The following is a 27,434-nucleotide window of genomic DNA, read 5'->3' on the forward strand; positions in this document are numbered from 1 at the left end:
CTATGCTGTTGCTAGCTTGTTGCTAGGGTGTTGCTAGGTGATTGTTTACTAAATCAAATAAAAAGAGTCCGCTCTCAAGGATCTGCAAATGAGCTTCTGAGATTTTCTCTTTCACACATCTGATGACTTCAGTAATAACCGCTTACTACACTTCACTTCACACACACAGACACACACACACACACACACACACACATATATATATATCAAAATGTCAATGGTTTGTTTTGGGTTTTGTTTCTTTTCATGCATCTTTTTTGAAGTTGTCTCTTTGGCATGTTCCTGGTTTCGTCATGTGATTCCCTTATCACTATGCTGTTGCTAGTGTGTTGCTAGGGTGTTGCTAGGTGATTGTTTTCTAAATCAAATAAAAAGAGTCCACTCTCAAGGATCTGGATATGAGCTTCTCTTTCACTCATCTGATGACTTCAGTAATAGTGAGTTAAGTAATAACCTCTTGCTACAGAGTAAAGCGCTTCAGTTCACTTCTGGAGAGAGTTTGTGCTGAAAGTCTGCTTAAGTAAACACACACTCACTCGTCGTGTTTCCTCTGATGTTCCCAGCGAGGAAGTGAAGCAGCTTCTGAGAAAAGCGCAGAGTGTGTTTATTCTGGATCTGATAAACAGAGTCTGGAGCACATGTGCGTGTTCAAGTGTATTTATAGCTGACATTTGGACTGATTTAATTGTAATTGCTGGGAGGAGCTCGTGCTTTTCCCGGGTTCAGCCGTTTCTGTGTGTTTTCATATGCATTTTTCCTTTGTGGGAAGGTGTGTGAGTCATCGTGATGGAAAACGGGAGGAGTTTGTTTGAGAGAGGGAAGGAAAGAGACATGGATCAGCTGAGGAAGGAGAGAGAAGCAGAATTAGGCATTATTGGTCTGTACTGGTGACTTTCATACGGATCAGATCGACTCGGCAGAAACACTGAGAGACGGTTTGAGGCGTCGGGATTTTGCCGGCAATAAGTAAGAAGAAAGAATGTGTGGAATGAGAGAGCGAGCGAGCGAGAGAGAGAGATTGTTTAAACTGTATTTATGTGTGTGTGTGTGTGTGTGTGTGTGTGAGAGAGAGAGTGTGTGTTTTTGCGAGTGTGTGTGTGTAAGTGTCATTGTGAGTGAGTGAGTGAGTGAGTTTTTTTTGTGTGTGTGTGTGAGAGTGTGTGTGTGTGCTTTGAACACTGTCCAATCAGTGTCTGTGTTTTGGCCTTGGGGTCGGTATGTGTCTGGAAGAACTATCTGGGTTAGATGTATGCTAAAAATATGAATCAAATTAATGACAAACACTTCTATTAACCTGTTAACTGTCACCCCCCCTTTTTTGAATAGACATGAAAATGCACATTTCGAACTTAAATGGTTGTAATTCAAGAATGCTTTGGAATATAGACATATGATTGGTCTTGTTTTAAAGAAGACATTTGGCAGATTTTTATAGAAGTGAAATAAATTAAGAAAGTGAAACAGAAAAAAAGTTATAGAAGTTTGAGTTTATGGAAATGTACAATGTAAAAATATTAATTATTCATATTTTACATAAAATATATATTTTCAAAACCTGGGCTACTCTAAAATGGCAGAAAGATCAAAGCCAAAAATCTGAACAAGTTGTGTTTCAAATTTTAGGTTGATATCTCAAAAAATGAGCTTTCAGTAAGATTTTGTTTGAGCGCAGTACCAAACTTTTTCACTAGGGCACAATCAGACTCCATTACTGCCCATATAAGGGCGCCTGCATTTCCATTCGTGTTTTGAGTGATATGAACCATTATTTTCACAATTTTCATACAATTTCTGAAGTAGAGATCCTATTCAGAAGTAGCATGGAAAGTTTGGCAGATTTTGATATGAATTGAACCTCTAAGAAACACATACAAAGAACACGCATGTAAGTCATAGCCAGCTGCCACATCACAAATGGTGAATTTATTATTTTTTTCTTGATATTTCAAACTTTTCAGACCTTTTTTTTCCAAAATAATTGAATGGATTCTATCTTTTGAACTTTTGGCATGAAAACAAACTGAGGTATCTACTAGTTTTTCATGATTTTTCATGTTTACTGCTATTTTAAAATAAAGGTCTGAACACGCCTTATGAGTATGAAAATATTCTTGTTTTATATTGATCAATTATGGCTCCTCTGTAATATATTTTGAAAATCAGTCACCAAATATGGAAACTAGAGATTGTAAGCTTTCAAATGATATATAGTTTGTCAATATTATTTAAGGTATTTACTAAGATATTATTGTTTTAAAAATATAGTGGCAAACGTCCCACCTGTGGGACGGTGAGAGAAGTACGGAGTAGGTACGTCTTTTTATTTATGTGATGTAATTAAAATTTTTATTAATCAAGGACATTTTTCAAAAGTGCCAGTAAAGACATTTATAATGTTACAAAAGGTTCTATTTCTTTTAGGACATTCTATTCATCAGAGAATCCTGAAAAATAGAACGTAATACATAATTTTAGTCATATGATGAAATGTATGACTGAGACACTACTTGTCAAGTCAAGTATATTTATATAGCGCTTTTCACAATATAGATTGCATCAAAGCAGCTTCACAGTATCAATCAAAACATAATAACAATGTTCGTTTCTTATCCACGTTTGGTAGAGCTGATCAAGGGTATTGCTGATTGGTTAATTACTCCATCAAGTGATCTTGTGTTGGTTTGAAGGGCTTTAATATGTGTTGTGATTAAATAAGCAGTTGGGAAATTCGTTAGAAGCTTTTGACTCAAATTGTTGTATCTAATTTTAATCCAGATCAGATCAATATTGCTCAGAGGGTCAGCTGGTTTCACTGTGACGGGCCTGAAGACACTGTGTGCTTCAGAAGATGTGTTCAGGCTGTAAAACAAGCTTTGAAGTGTTGAAGCATAAAACCCATTTATATTTATATATATATATATATATATATATATTAGGGCTGTGCAAAAATTAATTGCGATTAATCGCATCCAAAATAAAAGTCTGTGTTTACATAATATATTTGTGTGTGCTGTATATAATTATTTTGTTTATATAAATACCTATGCATGCATGTTCATATTTAAGAATTATTTGCGCTTAAATTCTGTATATATATATAATATATATATAAATACATAATCTATATTATATAAATATAAATATTTTATATATGAGTAACACATTTTCTTAATTATATACATGCATGTGTGTGTATTTATATATACAAAATAATTATATACAGCACACACAAATATATTATGTAAACACAGACTTTTATTTTGGATGCGATTAATCGCAATTAATTTTTGCACAGCCTTAATATATATATATATATATATATATTAGATTTTAAATTTGACAAACCCATTTATATTTAAAGGTAAAGTCTGTCGTCACTGAACGGAACTGCAACATTTAAAGATTCTAAACAGGATTTAAACACTCCCCCTTTCTGTTATTGGTCGGTTAAACAGGTGGCCCCGCCCCAAAACTCACACCATTGGTCGAGTCAGACGTTGACCTGTTGAAGTTCCACTCTTCAAACTATCGATGACTGACTTTGGTGACACTTTTAACAAGGTTACATGTGTTAACATTATTTAACTATAGTAGTTAAAGTGAAAATCCAGCTTATAATGTTGTTTATGTGTCTATGTGGTGTTTTTAATACGCTTTAAGACGAATCTGTGAATTCATAAGTCGAGTGTTTCCTCCTTAAAGTGTAACTCTTGCCAAAATTGAACCTAGGCACTTTTTGTTAATCCACTTTAGTGTAAAAGCAGAGTTAGAAGTTAGAATGGAAACGCCATTTTTAAGATTGACCATATTTTTGTTTTAGGTAAAGTCCTTTTGAATGGGGAACTACTATGCTAGCATCAAAATCACAGTTTTTAAAACAGTAACCAGGGCCTCTACACATGAACTTGAGCATTGAGTTCATTGTTTGTGTAGGTTTTGTACGACTCACTTTATCAGTGTTTCCGGTGGCTGGAATGTTGTCAGTCAAAAGTAGTCGATCTCCGAATGCAACGTAACATGACGAGAGATGGAAAGCTCCTAAAGCTTGTTTCCATATAAATGCATGGATCATGTTTTTGTTTTGTCGTTAGTGAAATTAAAAGTTCATGACATTTCCTCATGTGGAGTCAATTCATTACGTTGCATTCGGAGATCGACTACTTTTGACTTATTGGTGTTTTAAAAACAGCGATTTTGATGCTATCGTATCGTAGTGCCCCATGCACTCCCATTCAAAAGGCATTTTTACCTAAAACGAAAATACGGTCAATCTTAGAAGTGGTGTTTACATTCTAATTATGCTTTTACATGAAAGTTTGACTCGTGTGGATTAACAAAAAGAGCCACGGTTCAACTTTGGCTAGAGTTACACTTTAAAAACGACAGTGAACCAAAACACGGTTTCTGACGTCACAAACGACCTTGTAACCAATCAGATCAACGTGTGATCGTCGTTAATGAGTGGAGGCGGGGCTCATTTGCATGTTCATATAACCGCGAATACTAAATGAGGGTGTCGAGTTACATTCAAGATATTTTTAGGCAAAAAAAAGTTTAAATATGTAATTTTGATGATCTAAGATGAGTTTTAAGGGATAAAATGATTGACTACAGGCGGCCAACCATGAAAAATACAACTTAAGCATTTATTGATCTTATTTAATGTTTACTAAATAAAAGATATATCTGTTAATATTAATTAATGGACCACAGATAACATGATCTAACATGAACACAGATTAACAAATACTGCAGCTACACTGTAAAAAAAATATTGATGGTTTAACTTAAAAAAGTAAGTAACCTGGTTGCCTTAAAATTTTAAGTTCATTGAACTGGAAAAAGTGAGTTAATACAATGAAGGAGAATGATTTAATCATCAGAAACTCAAAATTATATGTTATCTGAACTAAATAAATTATTTAAGTTGATTTGACAAAAGAAAAAATGTTATGATTACTACACTGTAAAAAAAATATTGTTGGTTTAACTTAAAAAAGTAAAAAACCGGGGTTGCCTTAAAATTTTAAGTTGAGTGAACTGGAAAAAGTGAGTTAATACAATGAAGGAGATTAATTTAACCATCAGAAACACAAAATAATAAGTTATCTCAACTAAATAAATCATTATAAAGTTGATTTGACAAAAGAAAAAATGTTGTGATAACAAATCTTGAAAATATTTTTTACAGTGTATAGTTAGTTAGTATTAGTTAATGCAATAACTAATGGGACCTTATAATAAATGTTACGCTGATTGTTAGTAGTGATACTCTGTTTAAACTCCAGAAAATGTCATACTTCACCTTTAAACCGAATAAGAAAGTCTGTTAGCCAATCAGATGGGCTTTTCACACGTGTACTTGTTAATCTAAGGTCAATATTTTGAGTTATATTGTTTCATGCTTTACACAGTAATTCATCTTTACATGTGAAACCCAGTGCTAAAATGGGATTAAATGAGAGTAAACTAAAGTATAGTGAAAAGTCACGGTGTATTTCTATTGCACCATTTATACAGATTAGCTTAAAGCGGATATATTTCATTAGGTGCATTATTAGATTAGATTAGTGTCACAGCTGTGTGTTAAAGTGTTGAAAACAGGATATATTCAGCTTATGTAACTGAACCCCAAAAGTTGTTTGAGTCGTATGACACGGTTAGCTGGTGTTACGATAGCGCTGATAATGTGTGTGTGTGTATGTGTGTGTGTGTGTGTGTGTATAAAAGTGGCTTGAAGATCTACATCAAAGACATTAAGCAGACGCTCCTCTGCTGTGTGTCAGCTGATACATGTGTCTGTGTAGTTTAGCTGGTTTTATGAGGCAGCTAGTGTACTCTAACGCCAAATGAATAATATGATCGGTGTGTGTGTGTGTGTGCTGGCGGAGGAAAGGCGCAAGTTATTTTTATCCGTATGGGAACAGAGGGTCTTTGTCAGCAGCTGGAGGAAACGGATTGGGAAGTTGACGCACACACACACACACACACACATGCTAAGGTTTCTCTTGAGTGATACAGCTGGAAAAGTTTGAGTCCACTTGTAAACATGATTCTATTTTGCATTCTAATTCTAATTTAATTTAAATAAATATACTTATATATATTAGGGACCCACCTGGCCGATACCGATAACCGATAATACTTTACATTTGAAAGCCGATAACCGATATATTGGATGATAAATCTAAATCCAAGTTTTATATAATTTTTGAGAGCCTGATTACAAAAACAAAAGTCTCACCATTACAAGCCACGTCCCCCAAATACACAATTATGATGTTCTCGTTTTAATTTTTTGCAGCCAATTTTCCTTTTTTATGATTCCAATCATATTTCAAGTGAATCCAAACCAGTCATGTTGATCAGTGCGTCTGAAGAGTCTCAGCTGAGGGAAATAATACAGTATTTATCGGCTTTAATATATCGGACAAATGTACGTATCGGGCCGATAATGATAAATGATAACATTAAAAACGACCATATATTGGCCGATACCGATATGGTGGCAGATATAGTGTGTATATATGGTATGCACGCTATATCGGCCATCATATCGGTATTTAATTATCTAAAAAAAAAAAATGTAATTACATTTAAAAAAAAAAAAACTTAAAGCATTTATATTTATATATATACGGTATGCACGCTATTTCGGCCACCATATCGGTATTTAATTTTTTTTGTTAAATTGGTTTTTATTCAGACATCAAATAGTCTTGAAATAATTACAGGTTTCAGGATAGGTTTGGTATTTAATTTTTATTTATTTTATTTAAATGTAAAAAACTTAAAGCATATATATATATATATATATATGGTATGCACGGTATATCGGCCACAATATCGTTATTTACATTTTTTAAATTTTTTTTATTTATTTAAAGCATTAAAAAAAATCTGTGCACTTTGAACAAACATTGAACGTATGTTATGCATGTTAATAAATGTTAGTTCATGTCGACTAATGTTTACAAACGAGACCTTATTGAAAGTGTCACCTAATGCAAGAAGTTAAATGCATTATATAAAACTAACCACACATGAGTATTTAATCATTTTTATTTATTAAAAACATATGCCCTAAAACTTTGAGTAATAATAATAATGCTAACTATCTCTCTTGAATTGATCTTAATGCGTTTTTTTTTTGTGCTGGGCACTCTCCTACTAATGAATCGCTAAAAAAAAGGAGAAATCTGAAACTAATATAATGTCACGGTATTTAGGTTAACTTGATGGCCAAGTAAAAAGCTCATTGCAATATTTTTTCTTAGTGTTGCATAATGTCATATTACGAGCAAAATCATTGCAGATATGTTTGCTCTGTCACCCAGCCCTAACTTGGCACCCTGTAAGTTGAATAACAAGAGCTCTTTGCTCGAAGTGTGTGTAAGAGAGAGTGTGGACAGTGTGTTCCTTGTTCCTTTGACGCAGTTTGCAGGAGAAGCACATGTTTCTTTTACTCACACACACACACACACACATTAAAGGTTATGTGTGGATAAAGCAGCTTATTACACTTGAACAAATCTATTCCCGATTTCTTCAGTTTCACATGACCGACCTCTCTCTCTCTCTCTCTGTAGGTAATCACTCCGTGTCGTCGGCTGATTCTGTGTGCGGAAAACAGGAAAGAAATGGAGGAATGGATCGCAGCGCTGAAGAGTGTTCAGAACAGAGAACACTTCGAGGTGAGATTCTCCGTCTAATGGGAAGTTGTAGAGACATGTATTACTCCGCAGTCTCTATTTATTTGAGGTTATATCACGGGTTTGAATAACTTACACTACCGTCAGTCTCTTCTGCTCACCAAAGCAGCTCTAATATGATGATCTGATGCTCCAGAATATTATCAATATTCATGTTTTTGTGAAAACTGTGATGCATTTTATTTTTCTGGATTCTTTGATGAATAGAAAGTTCAAAAGAACAGCATTTATTTGAAACATACGGAAGCGTATTGCATTCACTTGAAGAAAAAAAATCTACTCTGTTTTTCTGAATTAACGAGTTAATTTTTCATGAGAAAAAAAATTTGCTCTGTTTTTCTGAATTAATGAGTTAATTTTTCATGAGAAAAAAAATTTGCTCTGTTTTTCTGAATTAACGAGTTAATTTTTCATGAGAAAAAAATTTGCTCTGTTTTTCTGAATTAATGAGTTAATTTTTCATGAGAAAAAAATTTGCTCTGTTTTTCTGAATTAATGAGTTAATTTTTCATGAGAAAAAAAGTTTTTGCTCTGTTTTTCTGAATTAATGAGTTAATTTTTCATGAGAAAAAAAATTGCTCTGTTTTTCTGAATTAATGAGTTAATTTTTCATGAGAAAAAAAAATTGCTCTGTTTTTCTGAATTAATGAGTTAATTTTTCATGAGAAAATTTATTTTTGCTGTTTTTCTGAATTAACTCATTAATTCAGAAAAACAGAGCAAAAAAAAATTCCATTAAAAAGTAACTCATTAATTCAGAAAAACAGAGCAAAAATTTTTTTCTCATGAAAAATTAACTCCTTAATTCAGAAAAACAGAGCAAACAAAAAAATTCCATTAAAAATTAACTCATTAATTCAGAAAAACAGAGCAAAATTTTTTTTCTCATAAAAAAATTAACTCCTTAATTCAGAAAAACAGAGCAAAAAAAAATTCCATTAAAAATTAACTCATTAATTCAGAAAAACAGAGCAAAAATTTTTTTCTCATGAAAAATTAACTCGTTAATTCAGAAAAACAGAGCAAATTTTTTTTCTCATGAAAAATTAACTCATTAATTCAGAAAAACAGAGCAACATTTTTTTTTCTCATGAAAAATTAACTCATTAATTCAGAAAAACAGAGCAAATTTTTTTTCTCATGAAAAATTAACTCGTTAATTCAGAAAAACAGAGTAGATTTTTTTTCTTCAAGTGAATGCAATACGCCTCCGTAGAAACAGACTCTTGTGTAAGATTATAAACGTCACTTATGATCATGCTTGTTTCTCTGCTCTAGTCCACTCAGTTCAGTATGGATCATTTCTCGGGGATGCATAACTGGTACGCCTGTTCGCACGCTCGCCCCACGTACTGTAACGTCTGCCGGGAGGCTCTGTCTGGGGTCACGTCTCACGGGCTGTCCTGCGAAGGTCTGTCGCTCTTCATCATGAGTTTTCATTTGAGCATTATCGGCAGGGTAGAGCGGGCCGTTTAAGTTTGCTTGTACTGTGCTCAATGGGTTTACACTTTCAGAGCGTGACAATGGTCTTTAATTAAAGAGACACTATTTCTTTAAATGATAAAATACTGTTGGGTGTGGTTAAAGCTAGAAAACCCTTTGATTTAAGATTTTATTTTCTAACCTATAACTTAAGGGTGCTCACTAAATGTAAACAAATATTATTGTGGGAGTTTCTGGTTTGTTTGTTACTACAAACTTGAAATGCAATGAATGAAATCATTTAAAATGTGTTAGTTTTCTTGTAAAGTGTTTAAATATTGCTGACTGTATGTGTAAGATTCAGGTTAAAGTGGGCGACCTTTAACCTTCAGTAATTATACTCAAATTCAAGTGAGTGTGCCATTAGGAAATTTAAGTCAGAGATGGAAGAGAGGAAAGAAAAAGCAGAAAATAAGGCATTACATTTAATCTGTGGAGTAAAGAAAGGAGCAAAATGTAAATGCAGAATAAAATGCTTTAAATATGGACACAATTAAAGTGTTTAGAGAAAACAGACAGAAAAAATATACAGGATCATTTTTGATAAATCAGGGATGGCCCACTTTACCTGGAAATAAGTGCTTGAACAGTACATAGCTTGCAAATAATACATTATATTAGCTCTATTCAAATTTATATATTATAGCTGGACCTTAAAGTTAACAAAAAGTAAACAAAACAAAAACATCTAAGTATCTAAATGACACGTTTAACAAAAAGCGGCCCACTTTACCTGCATTCACCCTACGTTAGAAGTCTCTTTCGAACGTGTTTATGTGTTCAATTTAAAATAATTCTGTCAACAATTAAATTTATTGATTAAATCGGAGAGATTTCTTTCCATCCATTGACAGCTGTATGCAACCTCACCTTTGTCGCTTTAAAAAGACGATAAAGAGATGGTAAAACGAATCCGTATGAACAGTCCAAATTTTTCTATGATTTTAATGATTTCATTAAAATATCTTCATTTGTGTTTAAAGTTGGATGGAATCTTGCAGGTTTGAAAGTACACTAACCTTTTAACTTGACTGAAAACGTTGTGTGTCGTACAGTGTGCAAGTTCAAGGCTCACAAGCGTTGTGCGGTCAGAGCCACTAATAACTGCAAATGGACGACACTGGCCTCCATCGGCAAAGACATACTGGAGGACGAGGATGGGGTGAGTGCATGGTCAGGTTCATTTTATTTCAATTTATTCCCAGCTACAGTTATATAAATACTATAACTAGTTACTTGTCCTGTATATAACACCTTCCTGAACTGGGTAGATCTCGATGCCTCATCAGTGGCTGGAGGGGAATCTGCCGGTCAGTGCCAAATGCACCGTGTGTGATAAAACCTGCGGCAGCGTTCTCAGACTTCAGGACTGGCGCTGTTTATGGTGTAAAGCCATGGTGAGTTTGTGAAAGTTCAATTTTTATGACGTTCATTACCTTTTATTAATGTTATGCAACTTTGTAAAATGGAAGGCAGAGATGACAATCGACTGTGTGTACATTCTCCAGGTGCATGCTGGGTGCAAAGACCAGCTCTCTCCCAAGTGCCCTTTGGGTCAGTGTAAAGTCTCCGTGATTCCACCCACCGCCCTCAACAGCATCGACTCGGACGGTGAGCATCCAATCAGAGCATTCCCCTTTAGAACCAACCAATCAGAGAATTTCCCCTTTAGAATCAACCAATCAGAACACTCCACTTTAGAATCAACCAATCAGAGCATTCCCTTTAGAATCAACCAATCAGAGAATTCCCCCTTTAGAATCAACCAATCAGAGCATTCCACTTTAGAATCAACCAATCAGAGCATTCCATTGGGATCAACCAATCAGAACATTCCCTTGGAAACAACCAATCAGAGCACTACCTTGTAATTAACCAATCTGAACACTCCCTCAGGATCAACCAATCAGAGCACTCCACTTTAGAATCAACCAATCAGAACACTCCACTTTAGAATCAACCAATCAGAGCATTCCCTTTAGAATCAACCAATCAGAGAATTCCCCCTTTAGAATCAACCAATCAGAGCATTCCATTGGGATCAACCAATCAGAACATTCCCTTGGAAACAACCATTAACCAATCTGAACACTCCCTCAGGATCAACCAATGAGAGCACTCGACTTTAGAATCAACCAATCAGAGCATTTCATCGGGATCAACCAATCAGAACATTCCCTTGGAAACAACCAATCAGGGCACAACCTTGTAATTAAACAGTCAGAACACTCCCTCAGAATCAACCAATCAGAGCATTACCCTTTAGAATCAACCAATCAGAACACTCCCTCAGAATCAACCAATCAGAGCACTCCCTCAGAATCAACCAATCAGAGCACTCCACTTTAGAATCAACCAATTAGAACACTCCCTCAGAATCAACCAATCAGAGCACTCCCTCAGAATCAACCAATCAGAGCACTCCCTCAGAATCAACCAATCAGAGCATTCCACTTTAGAATCAACCAATCAGAGCATTTCATCGGCATCAACCAATCAGAACATTCCCTTGGAAAAAACCAATCAGGGCACAACCTTGTAATTAACCAATCAGAGCACTCCCTCAGAATCAACCAATCAGAGCATTCCCCTTTAGAATCAACCAATTAGAACACTCCCTCAGAATCAACCAATCAGAGCACTCCCTCAGAATCAACCAATCAGAGCATTCCACTTTAGAATCAACCAATCAGAGCATTTCATTGGGATCAACCAATCAGAACATTCCCTTGGAAAAAAACAATCAGGGCACAACCTTGTAATTAACCAATCAGAACACTCCCTCGGAATCAACCAATCAGAGCACTCCACTTTAGAATCAACCAATCAGAACACTCCCTCAGGATCAACCAATCAGAGCACTCCCTTGGAATCATCCAATCAATCAGAGCTCTCCCTTGGGCTCTCCGTCAGAAATAGCTCTTATCCTAAAACCTCCTAGAAATTACCAATTCTGGCTTTATGTCAGAAATAGAAGCACTCGCAGGCTTTCGAGCGCCTGAAGATAAAAATGATGCATGTTTAAAGTTTAACTGAGATTGTTAGTTCATGTTAACTAATGGAACCTTATTGTAAAGTTTACACAGTGAAAATGCACCATCTCTCTTGTGTGTGTGTGTGTGTGTGTGTGTGTGTGTGCGTAGGGTTCTGGAAGGCGACGTGTCCTCCGACCTGCACGAGCCCGTTGTTGGTGTTTGTGAACAGTAAAAGTGGAGATAATCAGGGTGTGAAGTTTCTACGGCGGTTTAAACAGCTGTTGAATCCTGCTCAAGTGTTCGATCTGATGAACGGAGGGCCACATCTGGGGTGAGACTCACACACACATATGTGAACACTCACACATACACACATACACAAGCACTGACACACACTCTCTCACAGATATACACACACACACACACAGGATAGTAAACATCCACTCAGACAATGAAAATCAATAATCTTGCATTACATCTTAATGTGTGTGTGTGTGTGTCTTTCGTAGCTTGCGTCTGTTCCAGAAGTTCGATACGTTTCGTATTCTGGTGTGTGGGGGTGATGGCAGTGTGGGATGGGTGCTGTCAGAGATAGACGCTCTGACTTTACACAAACAGGTACACAACCCCAACAGAGACTCGCTCACACTGCAGACGACAGCCGAAGCCCAGTGTGCATGCCTGTGATATCTGCAGAAACACTACATGAGTTTTTCATCACTTACTCACGGAAAAGTCACTGACGCATGACACAATCCTAATATGGCATACGATACACAGGGTGCAATGGGCTTCAGACACATTTTCTTTGCTTGCACTGTGGTGTGTGTTTTGTTTTTTGCATCCCTTAAAATCAACTTGAGTGCATTCATATTTTTCTATATTTATATTTATTACGCCTTTACCCAAAGCACATTTTGTCAGTTCCTGCATGTCCTGGGATTGGAAACGCTGTTGCTAGTGCCATTGCTGGACTGTTTAAGCTGCAGGTGTGTGTGCGGGAGTGTTTGATGTTGTGATGTGGGGTCTGCAGTGCCAGCTGGGTGTACTTCCTCTGGGAACAGGAAATGACCTGGCCAGAGTTTTGGGATGGGGCTCGGCGTGCGATGACGACACACAGTTACCACAGATACTGGAGAAGCTGGAGAGGGCCAGTACCAAGATGCTGGACAGGTCAGTGTGTGTGTGTGTGCTTAAAGTAGCTGTCACAGTCCTTGAACTGAATAGTCAACGCTTTTATTTCTCATAGATGGAGTATTATGGTATATGAGACCAAGTTACCACGGCAACATTCCAGCTCCACGGTAACAGAGGACTGCAGTGAGGACTCAGAGGTATGTTGATTTAAAGGGACAGTTCTCTCTCCTGATTGGCTGTTCTGTTTCCTCTCTTCTGATTGGCTGTTGGGTTTCCTCTCTTCTGATTTGCTGTTGGGTTTCTTCTCTTCTGATTGGCTGTTCTGTGTGTCCTCTTTTCTGATTGGCTGTTCTGTGTGTCCTCTTTTCTGATTGGCTGTTCTGTGTTTCTTCTCTTCTGATTGGCTGTTCTGTGTTTCCTCTCATCTGATTGGCTGCTTTGTGTTTCCTCTGTGTTTCCTCTCTACTGATTGGCTGTTCTGTGTTTCCTCACTTCTGATTGGCTGTTCTGTGTTTCCTCACTTCTGATTGGCTCTTCTGTGTTTCCTCTCTCCCGATTGGCTGTTCTGTGTTTTTTCTCTTCTGATTGGCTGTTGGGTTTCTTCTCTTCTGATTGGCTGTTATGTGTTTCCTTTTTTCTGATTGGCTCTTCTGTGTTTCCTCTCTTCCGATTGGCTGTTCTATGTTTCCTGTCTTCTGATTGGCTGTTCTGTGTTTTTTCTCTTTTGATTGGCTGTTCTGTGTTTCCTCACTTCTGATTGGCTGTTCTGTGTTTCCTCACTTCTGATTGGCTCTTCTGTGTTTCCTCTCTTCTGATTGGCTGTTTTGTGTTTCCTCTCTACTGATTGGCTGTTCTGTGTTTCCTCACTTCTGATTGGCTCTTCTGTGTTTCCTCTCTTTTGATTGGCTGTTCTGTGTTTTTTCTCTTTTGATTGGCTGTTTTGTGTTTCCTCACTTCTGATTGGCTGTTCTGTGTTTCCTCACTTCTGATTGGCTGTTTTGTGTTTCCTCACTTCTGATTGGCTCTTCTGTGTTTCCTCTCTTCTGATTGGCTGTTTTGTGTTTCCTCTCTACTGATTGGCTGTTCTGTGTTTCCTCACTTCTGATTGGCTCTTCTGTGTTTCCTCTCTTTTGATTGGCTGTTCTGTGTTTTTTCTCTTTTGATTGGCTGTTCTGTGTTTCCTCACTTCTGATTGGCTGTTCTGTGTTTCCTCACTTCTGATTGGCTGTTTTGTGTTTCCTCTCATCTGATTGGCTGCTTTGTGTTTCCTCTCTACTGATTGGCTGTTCTGTGTTTCCTCACTTCCGATTGGCCGTTCTGTTTCTTCTCTTCTGATTGGCTGTTCTGTGTTTCCTCACTTCTGATTGGCTCTTCTGTGTTTCCTCTCTTCCGATTGGCTGTTCTATGTTTCCTGTCTTCTGATTGGCTGTTCTGTGTTTTTTCTCTTTTGATTGGCTGTTGAGTTTCTTCTCTTCTGATTGGCTGTTCTGTGTTTCCTCTTTTCTGATTGGCTGTTATGTGTTTCCTCTTTTCTGATTGGCTGTTCTGTGTTTCCTCTCTTCTGATTGGCTGTTTTGTTTCAGGTGCAGCACATTCTGACCTATGAGGACTCTGTTGCTGCTCATCTCTCTAAAATCTTGACGTCTGATCAGCACTCTGTGGTCATTTCCTCCGCCAAGTACGTACAGTATATGTGCATCACTGTGTATTTCAGTTTTAGTGTATCCTGGCTGCTGGCTGCTTATCTAAAAGTGTGTTTTTTTCAGAGTCTTGTGTGAAACAGTTAAGGATTTTGTTGCGAAAGTGGGACGTGCGTACGAGAAGAACACAGAAAATTCTGAAGAATCAGAGGTCATGGCTAAAAAGGTGAGCTGTGATTGACTATTAGCTGACTTGCTGTTTTGTGATTGGCTTTTGGAGGCTGGAAGTGTTTTCTGATTGGCTGATGAAGTACACTTTTTGTATGCAGTGTGGTGTGCTTAAAGAAAAGTTGGACTCATTACTGAAAACGCTTAACGAGGAATCTCAGGCCACCAGCGTGATGACTGCGCCTCCGCCCACCATCGCCGAAGAGCAGGTTGACGGGGAGGGTGTGGTTTTGGCCCCGCCCACCGCCCCGCCCACCATCACGGCTCCTTGTTCTCCTCGACCACCTGCCGCCATCTTCAAACCTCGAGAGCAGCTGATGTTACGCGCCAACAGCCTGAAGAAAGCCATCAGACAAATCATAGAGCACACGGAGAAAGGTATTGTAGCTTTAATTAAATGTATCGTAATTTAAAATAGACATGTGGTGCTTCCCGTGCGTAACTACACTGCCTCGAGTCAAAAAAGCTCACCCCCATGATACTCTGAGAGGGATATGGGTGTGGGTTTAGCGAGATGCTAATACAAACAGCATGTTTTTAACAAGAAGCCAACATAATTAATGTTTTTGCATAATGCTAACATGATAAGCATTTTGTTTGCATGATGCTAACAAAATTAGCATGTTACTAGCATGATTTTAACAATTAGCATCTTGGCATCGTGTTAACACAATTAACATGATGTTACCACATTCAGCATGTTGTTAGCATGGTTTTAGCAATATGCTAAAATGATTAGCATATTTTTGCGAGATTAGCATGTTTTTGCAAGCATGATGTTAACACAATTAGTATTTTGCTAGCATGATGCTAACACAATTAGCATTTGCTAGCATGTTTTGTTGACTATTGAAATAGATTGAAAGAAAACTGCAGATTTCACATGTGTGACCTGGTGTTTCAGCGGTGGATGAACAGAACGCTCAGACGGAGGAAGGTTTGTCGTCACTGCCTGCGGAGGATGAAGATGAGGACGATGACGCTGAGCGATTATCTCTGCTGTCGTACAGCAACAGAACGCGAGCAAGTCGAAGAGGTGAGGCTCGTTCAGCGCCACGACTCCTTCCTGACATGACATACACACACTGTCACTCACTAATGTTTCTCTCTCTCAGTGTCTAAGACTCCGTGTGAGAAGCTCATCAGTAAAGAACGCCTGTCCATAGGCAGCTCCGCCTCACTTCCTGCCCAGACAGGAAGTCGGGAGAATATGCCCATGCTGAACACCAAGATCCTGTATCCCAGTAAGAGCAGCAGTGGTGATGAATACAGCAGTGTTTAATGTTGTTGAAACGCTCATGTGGTGTGTGTGTGTGTGTGTGTGTGTGTGCATGTCTCAGGATGGGTGTGTGTACTAACACAGTTAGCATTTTGTTAGCATTGATGCTTAACAGTTTGTAAAACATATGAACATGATTAGCATGTTGTTGCTAACATGTTTTTAACAAGATGTTAACATGATTAGCATGTTGCTAGCGTTATGCTAACATGATTTGCACAATTTTAGCATGTTGCAGCAGAGCAGCAGTGATGATGAATAAAGCAGTGTTTGATGTTGTTGCGACCCTCAAGCAGTGTGTGTGTGTGTGTGTGTGTGTGTGCAGGTCTCAGGGCGGGTGTGTACTAACACAAGAATAATAACACAATTAGCATGTTGCTAGCAAAATGCTGACATCATTAGCATTTTGCTAGCATTGATGCTAACATGATTGACATTTTGTTAGCATGTTATTAACAAGAATATAACGCGATTAGAATGTTGTTTACGTGATGCTAACACTATTAGCATGTTGCTAGCATGACGCAAGAGCAGCAGTGGTGAAGAATACAGCAGTGTTTTGATGTTGTTGAGATGTTCATGCGGTGTGTGTGTGTGTGTAGATCTCAGGGCGGGTGTGTACTAACACAAGATATTAACACAATTAGCATGTTGCTAGTAAAATGCTGACATCATTAGCATTTTTCTTGCATTGATGCTAACACGACTGACATTTTGTTATCATGTTATTAACAAGAATATAACGCGATTAGAATGTTGTTTACGTGATTAGCATGTTGCTAGCATGACGCAAGAGCAGCAGTGGTGATGAATACAGCAGTGTTTTGATGTTGTTGAGATGTTCATGTGGTGTGTGTGTAGATCTCAGGGCGGGTGTGTTCTAACACAAAATATTAACACAATTAGCATGTTGCTAGTAAAATGCTGACATCATTAGCATTTTGCTTGCATTGATGCTAACACGACTGACATTTTGTTATCATGTTATTAACAAGAATATAACGCGATTAGAATGTTGTTTACGTGATTAGCATGTTGCTAGCATGACGCAAGAGCAGCAGTGGTGATGAATACAGCAGTGTTTTGATGTTGTTGAGATGCTCATGTGGTGTGTGTGTGTGTGTGTGTGCAGGTCTCAGGGCAGGTGTGTCGGGCTCTTTCAGCGGGTCAGTGATTAGCCGGCTGCTGGTCAACGCTGACCCCTTCAGCTGTGATCCAGAAAACCTGTGAGTCACATGACCTTGTCAACACTGACCTCTAAAGGGGCTTCAGGGAAAAGGCTGATGGGAAAGTGCCTCTTCTCTGTGTGTGTGTTTCAGGGACCTGTACACAGAGAAATGCGTGATGAATAATTATTTCGGGATCGGCCTGGATGCCAAAATCTCTCTGGACTTCAACAACAAACGTGACGAGCATCCCGAGAAATGCAGGTACGGAAACACGTCAAAAACGTCTCATGATGTTCAAAAGTTCCTGCATTTATTTGATCAAAAATACAGTTAAAATTCTGAAATATTATTAGAATATAAATAACTGTTTTCTGTGTAAACATATAGTAAAGTGTCATTTATTCCAGTGATTACTCCATTACTCCAGTCTTCAGTGTCACATGATCCTCCAGAAATCACTCTAATATGATGATCTGATGATCAAGAACCATTTATGATTATTATCAATTTTCATATTTCTGTGAAAAGGGCGATACATTTTATTTTTTAGGATTCTTTGATGAGCAGAAAGTTCAAAAGAACATCATTTATTTGAAATATAATCTTTTGTAACATTATAAATGTCTTTACTGTCACTACACACTTCTATTCGGATAAATATTGAACCATAAAGAGGTTCATATTTAAAGTTTAATTTGTTGTTTTTTTTTTTCAATTTTTTTTTTAAAAATGACTTAAAAAATGATTTTAATGCTGTCAGATCCAATAACTGAGAACTGCTGTTTTTTGTCTTTCTCTCTTTTGTTTGGTTTTTAATTTTTATTTTATTAATGCAACTCTTTTATAATATATATATATATATATATATATATATACTCTCATATATGGTCTATAATATAATGTTTGTCTGTAAATCTAATTAAGAAATTAATAAATAAAATAATTCATAGCGCCATCTAGTGTCCAAGTCATAGGGTTTTAAATATCTGTAATGGCAAATATATGTATCTTCATAAACAACATTATAATTATATTATTCGCCACATAATTACATTTCATAACTGAATAGTTTCAAATTTGACTTGTTCATTTGGGTGTTTGTAAACAAATACATTGAATTGAATTGAGTGTAAAAACATTGAATATTTTTATTTTAGCTACAACTGTGATTTTGATCGTAAATAATGTGTAAAATATGAGGACGGAAAATATTTAACAAGGAAGGGAAGAAATTTAAGGAAGGGAAGAAATATATGAGAAATGAGCAGACTGAGACTTGATCTTGTTAGATAAATATGTGTGTGTTTTTCTTTAAACGGGATAAATCACAATATATCATATTGCAAGATGTTTAAAATTGCAATAATATTGTATCATGGCTTAAGAATTGTGATATTATTATCATGGGTTCTCTGGTGATTGATTCCCATCTCTAATAACCTGTGTGTGTGTGTGTGTTTAGGAGTCGTACTAAAAACATGATGTGGTATGGAGTCCTCGGCACCAGAGAACTTTTACACAGAACATACAAGAACCTGGAACAGAGAGTTCTGCTGGAGGTTAGTGTGTGTGTGTGTGTGTGTGTGTTTAAGAGAGAGAGAGCTTTCTGTAACAGAGTTGTTAATAATTGAAATCGTGAATTGGCCAAATGTTCATTTTTTTTGTCATATCGTATCGCTTACGAGGTGAATCGTACATAACCTGAGTGTGTGTGTGTGTGTGTGTGTGTAGTGTGACGGGAGGCCGATCCCTCTTCCCAGTCTCCAAGGAATCGCAGTGTTGAACATTCCCAGTTACGCAGGAGGAACAAACTTCTGGGGCGGAACTAAAGAGGACGACGTAAGTTTGTTCAACTCCATTCAGTGTGTGTATGTGTGTGTTTCTCATAAAATGTGTGTTTGTTCACAGACGTTCACGGCGCCGTCATTTGACGATAAGATCCTGGAGGTGGTGGCTGTGTTCGGCAGCATGCAGATGGCTGTTTCTAGAGTTATTAATCTACAGCACCACCGTATCGCACAGGTACACACACACACACATACAGTGGTGTGAATAAGTTTGGACACCCATGCTAAAGTTGCCTAAAAAGAGGAATAAAAAATCATCTTTTGGATGTTGATCTTAATGCCTTAATTAGAAAAATGAGGAAAACTCCAACCTTTAAGGACACCAATTTTCTTTGTGAATGAATAATGCATCATAAATAAATAAATATTTTTTCTTAAAATACAGGGTGCATAAGTCAGGACACCCCTATGTTAAATCCCCATAGAGTCGGGCAGATTTTTATTTTTAAAAGCCAGTTATTTCATGGATCCAGGATAATATGCATCCTGATAAAGTTCCCTATTAAAATATCCCCACATCATCACACACCTTCACCACACCTAGAGATTGGCATGGTTTTACTTCAGTTAGCCTAATAGCTGGTTTGATTTGCATTGAAAGATGATCTTATGGAAAGTACCCTAGGTGTGGTGGAAGGTGTGTGATGATGTGGGGATATTTTAATAGGGAACTTTATCAGGATGCATATTATCCTGGATCCATGAAATAACTGGCTTTTAAAAATAAAAATCTGCCTGACTCTATGGGAATTTAACCCTGACTTATGCACCCTGTATTTTAAGGAAAAACATTTATTTATTTATGATACATTATTCATTCACAAAGAAAATTGGTGTCCTTAAAGGTTGGAGTTTTCCTCATTTTTCTAATTAAGGCATTAAGATCAACATCCAAAAGATGATTTTTTATTCCTCTTTTTAGGCAACTTTAGCATGGGTGCCAACACTTATTCACACCACTGTACACACGCTCAACAACCGGGAACCATGAAACGGTGCAGAAGCCCCTGTAGTGTAACGAGTGTTTGTGTGTTCATCAGTGTCGAACGGTGAAGATCACGATTCTGGGAGATGAAGGTGTGCCTGTGCAGGTGGACGGAGAGGCCTGGATCCAGCCGCCCGGATACATCCGGATCCTCCACAAGAACCGCACTCAAACCCTCACCAGAGACCGGGTCAGTGAGGCATCATGGGAACTCCACCTATGCTACATTTATACCAATAATCATAACTGGACCTGGGATCACAAAACCAGTCACATGGGTACATTTTGTGGGTCTCACTTTAAAATCTACTTAGTACATGTGTACACATACAGTGTAAAATTTTTATGTTTTTAAAAGAAGTCTCTTCTGCTCACCAAGGCTGCAATTATTTGATAAAAAATACAAAAAAAAAACACAGAAATATTGTGAAATATTATTACAATTTAAAACAGCGGTTTTCTATGTGAATATATAGTGAAGTGTAATTTATTCCTGTGATCAAAGCTGAATTTACTTCATCATTACTCCAGTCTTCAGTGTCACATGATCCTACAGAAATTATTATAATATGATGCTCAAGAAACATTTATGATTATTATCCATGTTGAAAACAGCTTTTTACATTTTTATTTCAGGATTCTTTGATGAATAGAAAGTTCAAAAGAGAATTGATCTGAAATGGAAAGCTTTTGTAACATTAATCATCACTACCCTTCAAAAGTTTGGGGTCAGTAAGAATTTATTTTTGATTTTTGGGGGAAAGAAATTAGAAAATACTTTTATACATCGAGGAGGATGAGTTAAATCGATCAAAAGTTACAGTAAAGACATTTATAATGTTAGAAAAGATTATATTTTAAATAAATGCTGTTCTTTTGAACTTTCTTTTCATCAGAGAATTTTGGGGGGAAAATGGTGCACGACTGTTTTCAACATTGAAAATAATAATTTATGTTTTTTGAGCATAAAATCAGCATATTAGAATGATTTCTGAAGGATCATGTGACACTGAAAACTGATGTGTAATCAGCAACAGTAATGCTTTCAAATTGCATTTTAAAATATATTAAAATAGAAAACAGTCATTTTAAATTGTCATAATATTTCACAATATTACTGTTTGTCTTTGTTTTTTTCATCAAATAAAGCAGCCTTGGTGAGCAGAAGAAACTTTGTACTAATTGTACTAATATTTTTAAAATACCTGCATGTAATTCATGCAATTATTACATTTATTATAATTACACACTGTACACAAGATACACAAGTGTTTTACTATACAACATGAACACAACAAGAACATTGTACTTATTTTTCGATTAACTTAACATAAAGTGGGACCATTTTTTAACATTTTTGAGAGAATTTTTGAGAAATTGAGATTTATACATCATATGAACGTTGAATTAATAAGCTTTCCAGTGATGTATGGTTTATTATAATAGTTCACTATTTAAATATCTGGAATCTGAGGGTGCAAAAAATCGATACATTGAGAAAATCGTCTTTATAGTTGTGCATTTATGTTGGCGATACAAATGTTTTATATATTTATAAAACAAAATACATGTTTTATATATTTTCAGTTAGAAATTGACTAAATATCTTCATTTAACATGATCTTTACTTAATATCCTAATGATTTATGGCATAGAAGAAAAATTGATAATTTTGACCCACACAATGTGTTGTTGGATATTGCCACCCGTGCGTCATGTGACTGGGTTTGTGATCCGGGGTCACTTTTGTTAACAAACAAATATTCATAACTTGAATGAGCTCATTGTTTCTGCATAACTCTAAATTGTAATGTGGACTCATGCACTTTCTGTAAAGCTGCTTTGAGATGATGTGTATTGTGAAAAGCGCTGTACAAACACACGTGAATTGAATTGAAATTGACCTTCAAATGAGTAAAACACGACTCAACTGTGGCTGTTTTGCAGGCGTTCGAAAACACTCTGAAATCATGGGAGGATAAACAGAGAGGAGAGATTCCTCGGCTGGTTTCCCAGCATGCATCACAGCCGGAGATCGTTTCTGAAGACGAGACCACTCAGATCAGTCTGTTCGGGCAGGCGGCCGGGGCGCTGATACACAGGTACGCAGATCTGATGCTCAGGTTTAACCGTCCATAAGATTGGGCACAGTAAGATATATATTTATATATGAAGAGTTCAGATGCAAAAGCCTCTAAATGTCATTTGAAATTTTCTTCTTTAATGATGATTTTTATCAAGCTTGTATATTCAAGTTCAGTAATTTCACTTAAATAACAATTAATAGGTAATTATCATTGCCATTTAAGTGAAATTACTGAACTTAAATATACAAGCTTGATAAAAATGATCATTTTAGAAGAAAATTTCAAATGGCACTTAGAGGCTTTTGCATCTGAACTCTTCATATATATATATATATATATATTTTTTTTTTAATGAGTAAATTTGTGATTTTATTCATCAAGATTGCAAAAATGGGAGTAAAGAGATTTATAATGTTATTATAATGTCTATTTCAAATAATTTTGTAATTTCTTTTGAAATTTCTATTCACCAAAGAATCCTAATAAAATAAAATGTATCAAAGTTTCCACAGAAATATGAACCGTTTTCAACTGATAATAATCATAAATGTTTTTTGAGCATCAAATCAACATATTATATTCATTTCTGAAGGATCATGTGACACTGAAGGCTGGAGTAATGGAGTAATCACAGGAATAAATTACACTTATATATATATATATATATATATATATATATATATTAGGGCTGTGCAAAAATTAATTGCGATTAATCGCATCCAAAATAAAAGTCTGTGTTTACATAATATATTTGTGTGTGCTGTATATAATTATTTTGCATATATAATTACCTATGCATGCATGTATATATTTAAGAATTATTTGCGCTTAAATTCTGTATATATATAGAAATACATAATCTATATTGTATAAATATAAATATTTTATATATGAATAACACATTTTCTGAAATATATACATGCATGTGTGTGTATTTATATATACAAAATAATTATATACAGCACACACAAATATATTATGTAAACAAAGACTTTTATTTTGGATGTGATTAATCGCAATTAATTTTTGCACAGCCCTAATATATATATATATATATATATATATATATATATATTCACATGGAAACAGTTATTTGAAATTGTAATATGATTTACCTGTTTTTACTGTATGTTGATTAATCACACCTAAAATGAAAGTACTTAAAGAAACTTTAATAAGGATTCGTCTATTTTTAAAATTACGATATTTTATTTAGTCGAAGAGTGAGTGATTTTCTCTGTCTTTTTGTTCTTTGATTTACATTAATGACAGACGGCAGCAGGTTTATCGGGTTTATCAGGTTCATTAGGCTGCCGTCACTTTAAGATTAAAATGGTTTAATAGCAGTTTAATGAATGATCACATGATCATATAATGTAGCGCAGCCAAAGGATGATGAAAAAAAAAACAGATGCTGCATAAATATATATAATAGAGTAGATTATATATATTTATGCATACTATATATGCATAAACTGAAATGTGTGGTTGTATATGTGTGTGTGTGTTCAGTATCAGGGAAGTGGCAGAGTCTCATCACACTATCGAGCAGGAGTTGGCTCATGCGGTGAACGCCAGCTCTAAAGCCATGGACCGCGTGTACGCCAACAAAAGCAGCGGAGTGAGTGGCGTCTGACACCTGTCAATCACAGCCTGCTGATCATGACTCGTGTTTGGTTCAGATTCAGACGAGTGCAAACTTATAACATCGTACTTATGGAGTGACGTGTGTGTGTGTGTGTGTGTGTGTGTGTAGGGTTTGACCTGTAGCGTTGTGATGGAGATGGTCAGTAACGTCAAAGCTCTTCACAGTGAGACCGAACTGCTGCTCGCGGGAAAGATGTGCCTGGTGAGTGAATCATGACATACAATAAAATAAAATAAAATATTAATATTAGATTTAAAAAAAACTAAACTTAAATTTTTTTTAAACAAATTAGAAATGGAAGCTTGTTTCCGCCACTGAATAAAAAAAAAATATCTCTGAAATTATTATGACTTTTTATCTCACAATTGCAAGATATGAAGTCGCAGTTCTGAGAAATAATCGCAATTGCGAGATACAAGTCAAAATTGTGAAAAAATAGTTGCAATGGCAAAATATAAAGTTGCAATTATGAGTAAAAAAGACTCATAATTAATTGTTAGTGTTAACTCATAATTAATGCAATTAACTCATAAAAATTGAGACTCAGTTCACATCTCGCAATTCTGACTTTATAACACATAATTGCGAGTTTATATCTTGAAATTCTGACATCTTTTCTGAGAAATAAACTCGCAATTGCGACTTATCAAGTAACTTTTTTCCTCTCAGAATAGTTTATTTCTCGTGACTTTATATCAATCATTTCTGACTTTATAACACGCAATTCTGACTTTATATCTCGCAATTGTGAGAAATAAAGTCAGAATTGCGAGATTAAAAGTTGCAATTGCATTTTTTATTTTTCATTCTGTGGTGGAAACAAGCTTCCATTGTAAACTTGATTTGTCCATTGTGACCTGATTGCAACTATTTGTCCAGCATAAAATAAAATGATGAAAAACCTACACTAATATATATATATATATATATATATATATAAATTTTTGGAAATATTTTAGAAATGCCACGTCACAGTATTTTAATGATGTTTATCGGAGGAATGTGTAATAAAAACTCATTGGTCACAATCAGAGTGTCTATGATCAGTAATCAAAAGTAATGCATTACAATATTGCATTACTCCCCCTAAAAGGAACTAATTACATTACTTAGTTACTTTTTATGCAAAGTAACTAATAATGTTACGCATTACTTTTCATAAAAAGTAACCAAGTAACCTTTTTGGGAGTAACCCAATATTGTAATGCATTACTTCCCCCAACACTGATCGTAACTGTTGACTTGGTGTAGGTCGGCGAACAGACGAAAGCTCAGGATTGTAAATTGAAAAAGCAATGCGTTACTTTACTAGTTACTTAAAAAGTAATCTGATTATACACTCAAGTTACTTGTAATGAGTTACACACAACACTGTCTAAACTCAAGTGATTGTTTGAGATACGCTGATTGCAACTCTTCCTCTGGTGTGTGTGTGTGTGTGTCTCCAGCAGTTGGATCCTCCTCAGAGAGATCAGCTCAGTGGAGCGCTGGCTTCCGTCACTCAAGAGTTACGCAGACTGACAGACATCAGCTGGCTCAGTCAGCTCATCGACCCGGCCGACGACGAGGTGCCTTGAACACGCACACACACATGTTTTTAGGGTGTTTTAGTGTCTGTAGTCTTGGGCTGCATGATACTGGGACAAAAAATAATATATTTAGGCTGCCTGGTGCAATGCAGCGCCAGGAAAGTGAGTTTCGCTAGTTTCAGCCCGACGCAATTATCATTTTTTTACATTTGCGCCCATGGGTGCTGGTCTGAAAATGAGGTGTGTATTCCACCGCATTGCTATTTTGACATTGGCCAACTGAAAGCTGGTCTAAAGTCAATGGTTATTGTTTTTTATTTAAAGAGCGTGTTAGTAATGTGCTATAAAATGTACTTTTTACACATTTCTTTTTTAGGGCTGAACTATGTAGGTAAAGATTATTGGAGCCAGTTTTACAATAAATTTCAGTCTTTCTAGTTCAAAATGTAACATTTAATTCAACATTCAGCAGGCTATTTCTTTGGAATTATTTGTGAAATTTACTAGAAATGAAAGAGAAATAGTATAGAGTATAGTATATAACTAGAAATAGTTAGAAAGTAAACCTACACTAGTATTTTTTTTTTTTAATCTTGAATAATTCCCACTGTTTGTATGACTAAAAATAATAACTAGGATTTTGTTGTGGTTAAAAATAAAAAAATATTTCACAAAATAAGAAATATATTGTAGTAACACTGTGGTTCTGTAAAATAAAATAAGAAAAATATTTTATTTAAAATATAAATAAAATATAAAAAAATATAAATAAAATAAAATATTTTATTTTATTGTAAAATTGAAATAAAAAACTGTCTTAATTTCTAACAGGAACCGATCATTATTTTATTTTGATGGGTTTCCGGCAAATAAAACCATGCGCTGCCGTTGTTCATTTATACACATGCAGCTCTAATAATAATAGCGCATATATTGATTTAATTAAATCATAACTTGCATGATTTAACAAGCGCACTAAGCCATATCTCGATATTATTTCATATTGTTGTCGTATTGTTAGTTTAACTCCTTCTATTCTTTTCATTTGTTTGTCGCTTTGGATAAAAATGCCTGCTAAATGATTAAATGTAAATTTGTACTTTGAAATACTGTGCAGCTTACTGTATTGCAGTGTGTTAATGTGTGTTTGCGTGCAGGGTCAGCTGTCGGATTTCTCCAAGCGGAGTCGCAGTGCAAAGTTTCGCCTCGTGCCCAAATTCAAGAAAGACAAAAACAACAAAAACAAAGAGACGTGCGCCGCCCTCAACATGCCAGGTACGGCCTGAGTGTCCACTAGGGCTGGGTATCCATTCAGATGTTCGCAAGCTCTTAATTCGATTCGATTCTAAATTCTATTTTCCATTTCGATTCCAGATTCGACTCAATGAATATAGGTTTAATACAAATTCTTTATTTATAAAAAATAACTTGTGAACATAAGTTTACAAGTGGTTAATGAATAAAAAGAAATTAAGAGCCACAAACCTGTATATAAAAAAAATATTTGTATTTTAGGTACAATAAAACAGAAGACAACTCTATATTTCAAATGCATACAATGAATAGACAGGATTTTAATGCAAGATGCGAGTTGATCAAACAGGATCAGGTTATTTTATGTCTAGAAGATAAAACACAAATACATTAGCATTAGCTGTAACATGGAGGCTGTGGAGGGAAACTAATACTGGCTTTTTGGTGATATATGAATAAATA

The 27,434-nt window shown here is 35.8% G+C and overlaps 1 protein-coding gene across 5 annotated transcripts in view; it reads left to right on the plus strand.

Moving 5' to 3' along the window:
* The window catches only part of dgkd (diacylglycerol kinase delta), a 45,381-nt gene that overhangs the window by 12,944 nt on the left and 5,003 nt on the right, over nucleotides 1-27,434 (plus strand). For 2 of the 5 annotated variants that reach the window (XM_039660507.2, XM_039660509.2), the window contains exons 4-28: nucleotides 7,590-7,694; nucleotides 8,991-9,123; nucleotides 10,250-10,356; nucleotides 10,466-10,591; nucleotides 10,703-10,805; nucleotides 12,338-12,500; nucleotides 12,679-12,787; nucleotides 13,203-13,342; nucleotides 13,419-13,503; nucleotides 14,890-14,984; nucleotides 15,073-15,172; nucleotides 15,276-15,552; nucleotides 16,079-16,210; nucleotides 16,290-16,418; nucleotides 17,586-17,679; nucleotides 17,773-17,883; nucleotides 19,085-19,181; nucleotides 19,354-19,461; nucleotides 19,531-19,644; nucleotides 20,510-20,644; nucleotides 22,402-22,556; nucleotides 24,054-24,162; nucleotides 24,298-24,390; nucleotides 25,638-25,757; nucleotides 26,876-26,993. In XM_039660507.2, the coding sequence (XP_039516441.1) occupies nucleotides 7,590-7,694; nucleotides 8,991-9,123; nucleotides 10,250-10,356; nucleotides 10,466-10,591; nucleotides 10,703-10,805; nucleotides 12,338-12,500; nucleotides 12,679-12,787; nucleotides 13,203-13,342; nucleotides 13,419-13,503; nucleotides 14,890-14,984; nucleotides 15,073-15,172; nucleotides 15,276-15,552; nucleotides 16,079-16,210; nucleotides 16,290-16,418; nucleotides 17,586-17,679; nucleotides 17,773-17,883; nucleotides 19,085-19,181; nucleotides 19,354-19,461; nucleotides 19,531-19,644; nucleotides 20,510-20,644; nucleotides 22,402-22,556; nucleotides 24,054-24,162; nucleotides 24,298-24,390; nucleotides 25,638-25,757; nucleotides 26,876-26,993 (3,058 nt within the window). Of the gene's footprint in view, nucleotides 1-805; nucleotides 967-7,589; nucleotides 7,695-8,990; nucleotides 9,124-10,249; nucleotides 10,357-10,465; nucleotides 10,592-10,702; nucleotides 10,806-12,337; nucleotides 12,501-12,678; nucleotides 12,788-13,202; nucleotides 13,343-13,418; nucleotides 13,504-14,889; nucleotides 14,985-15,072; nucleotides 15,173-15,275; nucleotides 15,553-16,078; nucleotides 16,211-16,289; nucleotides 16,419-16,778; nucleotides 16,791-17,585; nucleotides 17,680-17,772; nucleotides 17,884-19,084; nucleotides 19,182-19,353; nucleotides 19,462-19,530; nucleotides 19,645-20,509; nucleotides 20,645-22,401; nucleotides 22,557-24,053; nucleotides 24,163-24,297; nucleotides 24,391-25,637; nucleotides 25,758-26,875; nucleotides 26,994-27,434 lie in introns of those variants that run through there. The other 3 variants (XM_089121552.1, XM_039660510.2, XM_039660508.2) reach the window with 3 other exon arrangements.

The sequence above is a fragment of the Pimephales promelas genome, chromosome 16 (genome assembly GCF_988280905.1).
Source record: "Pimephales promelas chromosome 16, fPimPro1.hap1.1, whole genome shotgun sequence".
NCBI lineage: Eukaryota > Metazoa > Chordata > Actinopteri > Cypriniformes > Leuciscidae > Pimephales > Pimephales promelas.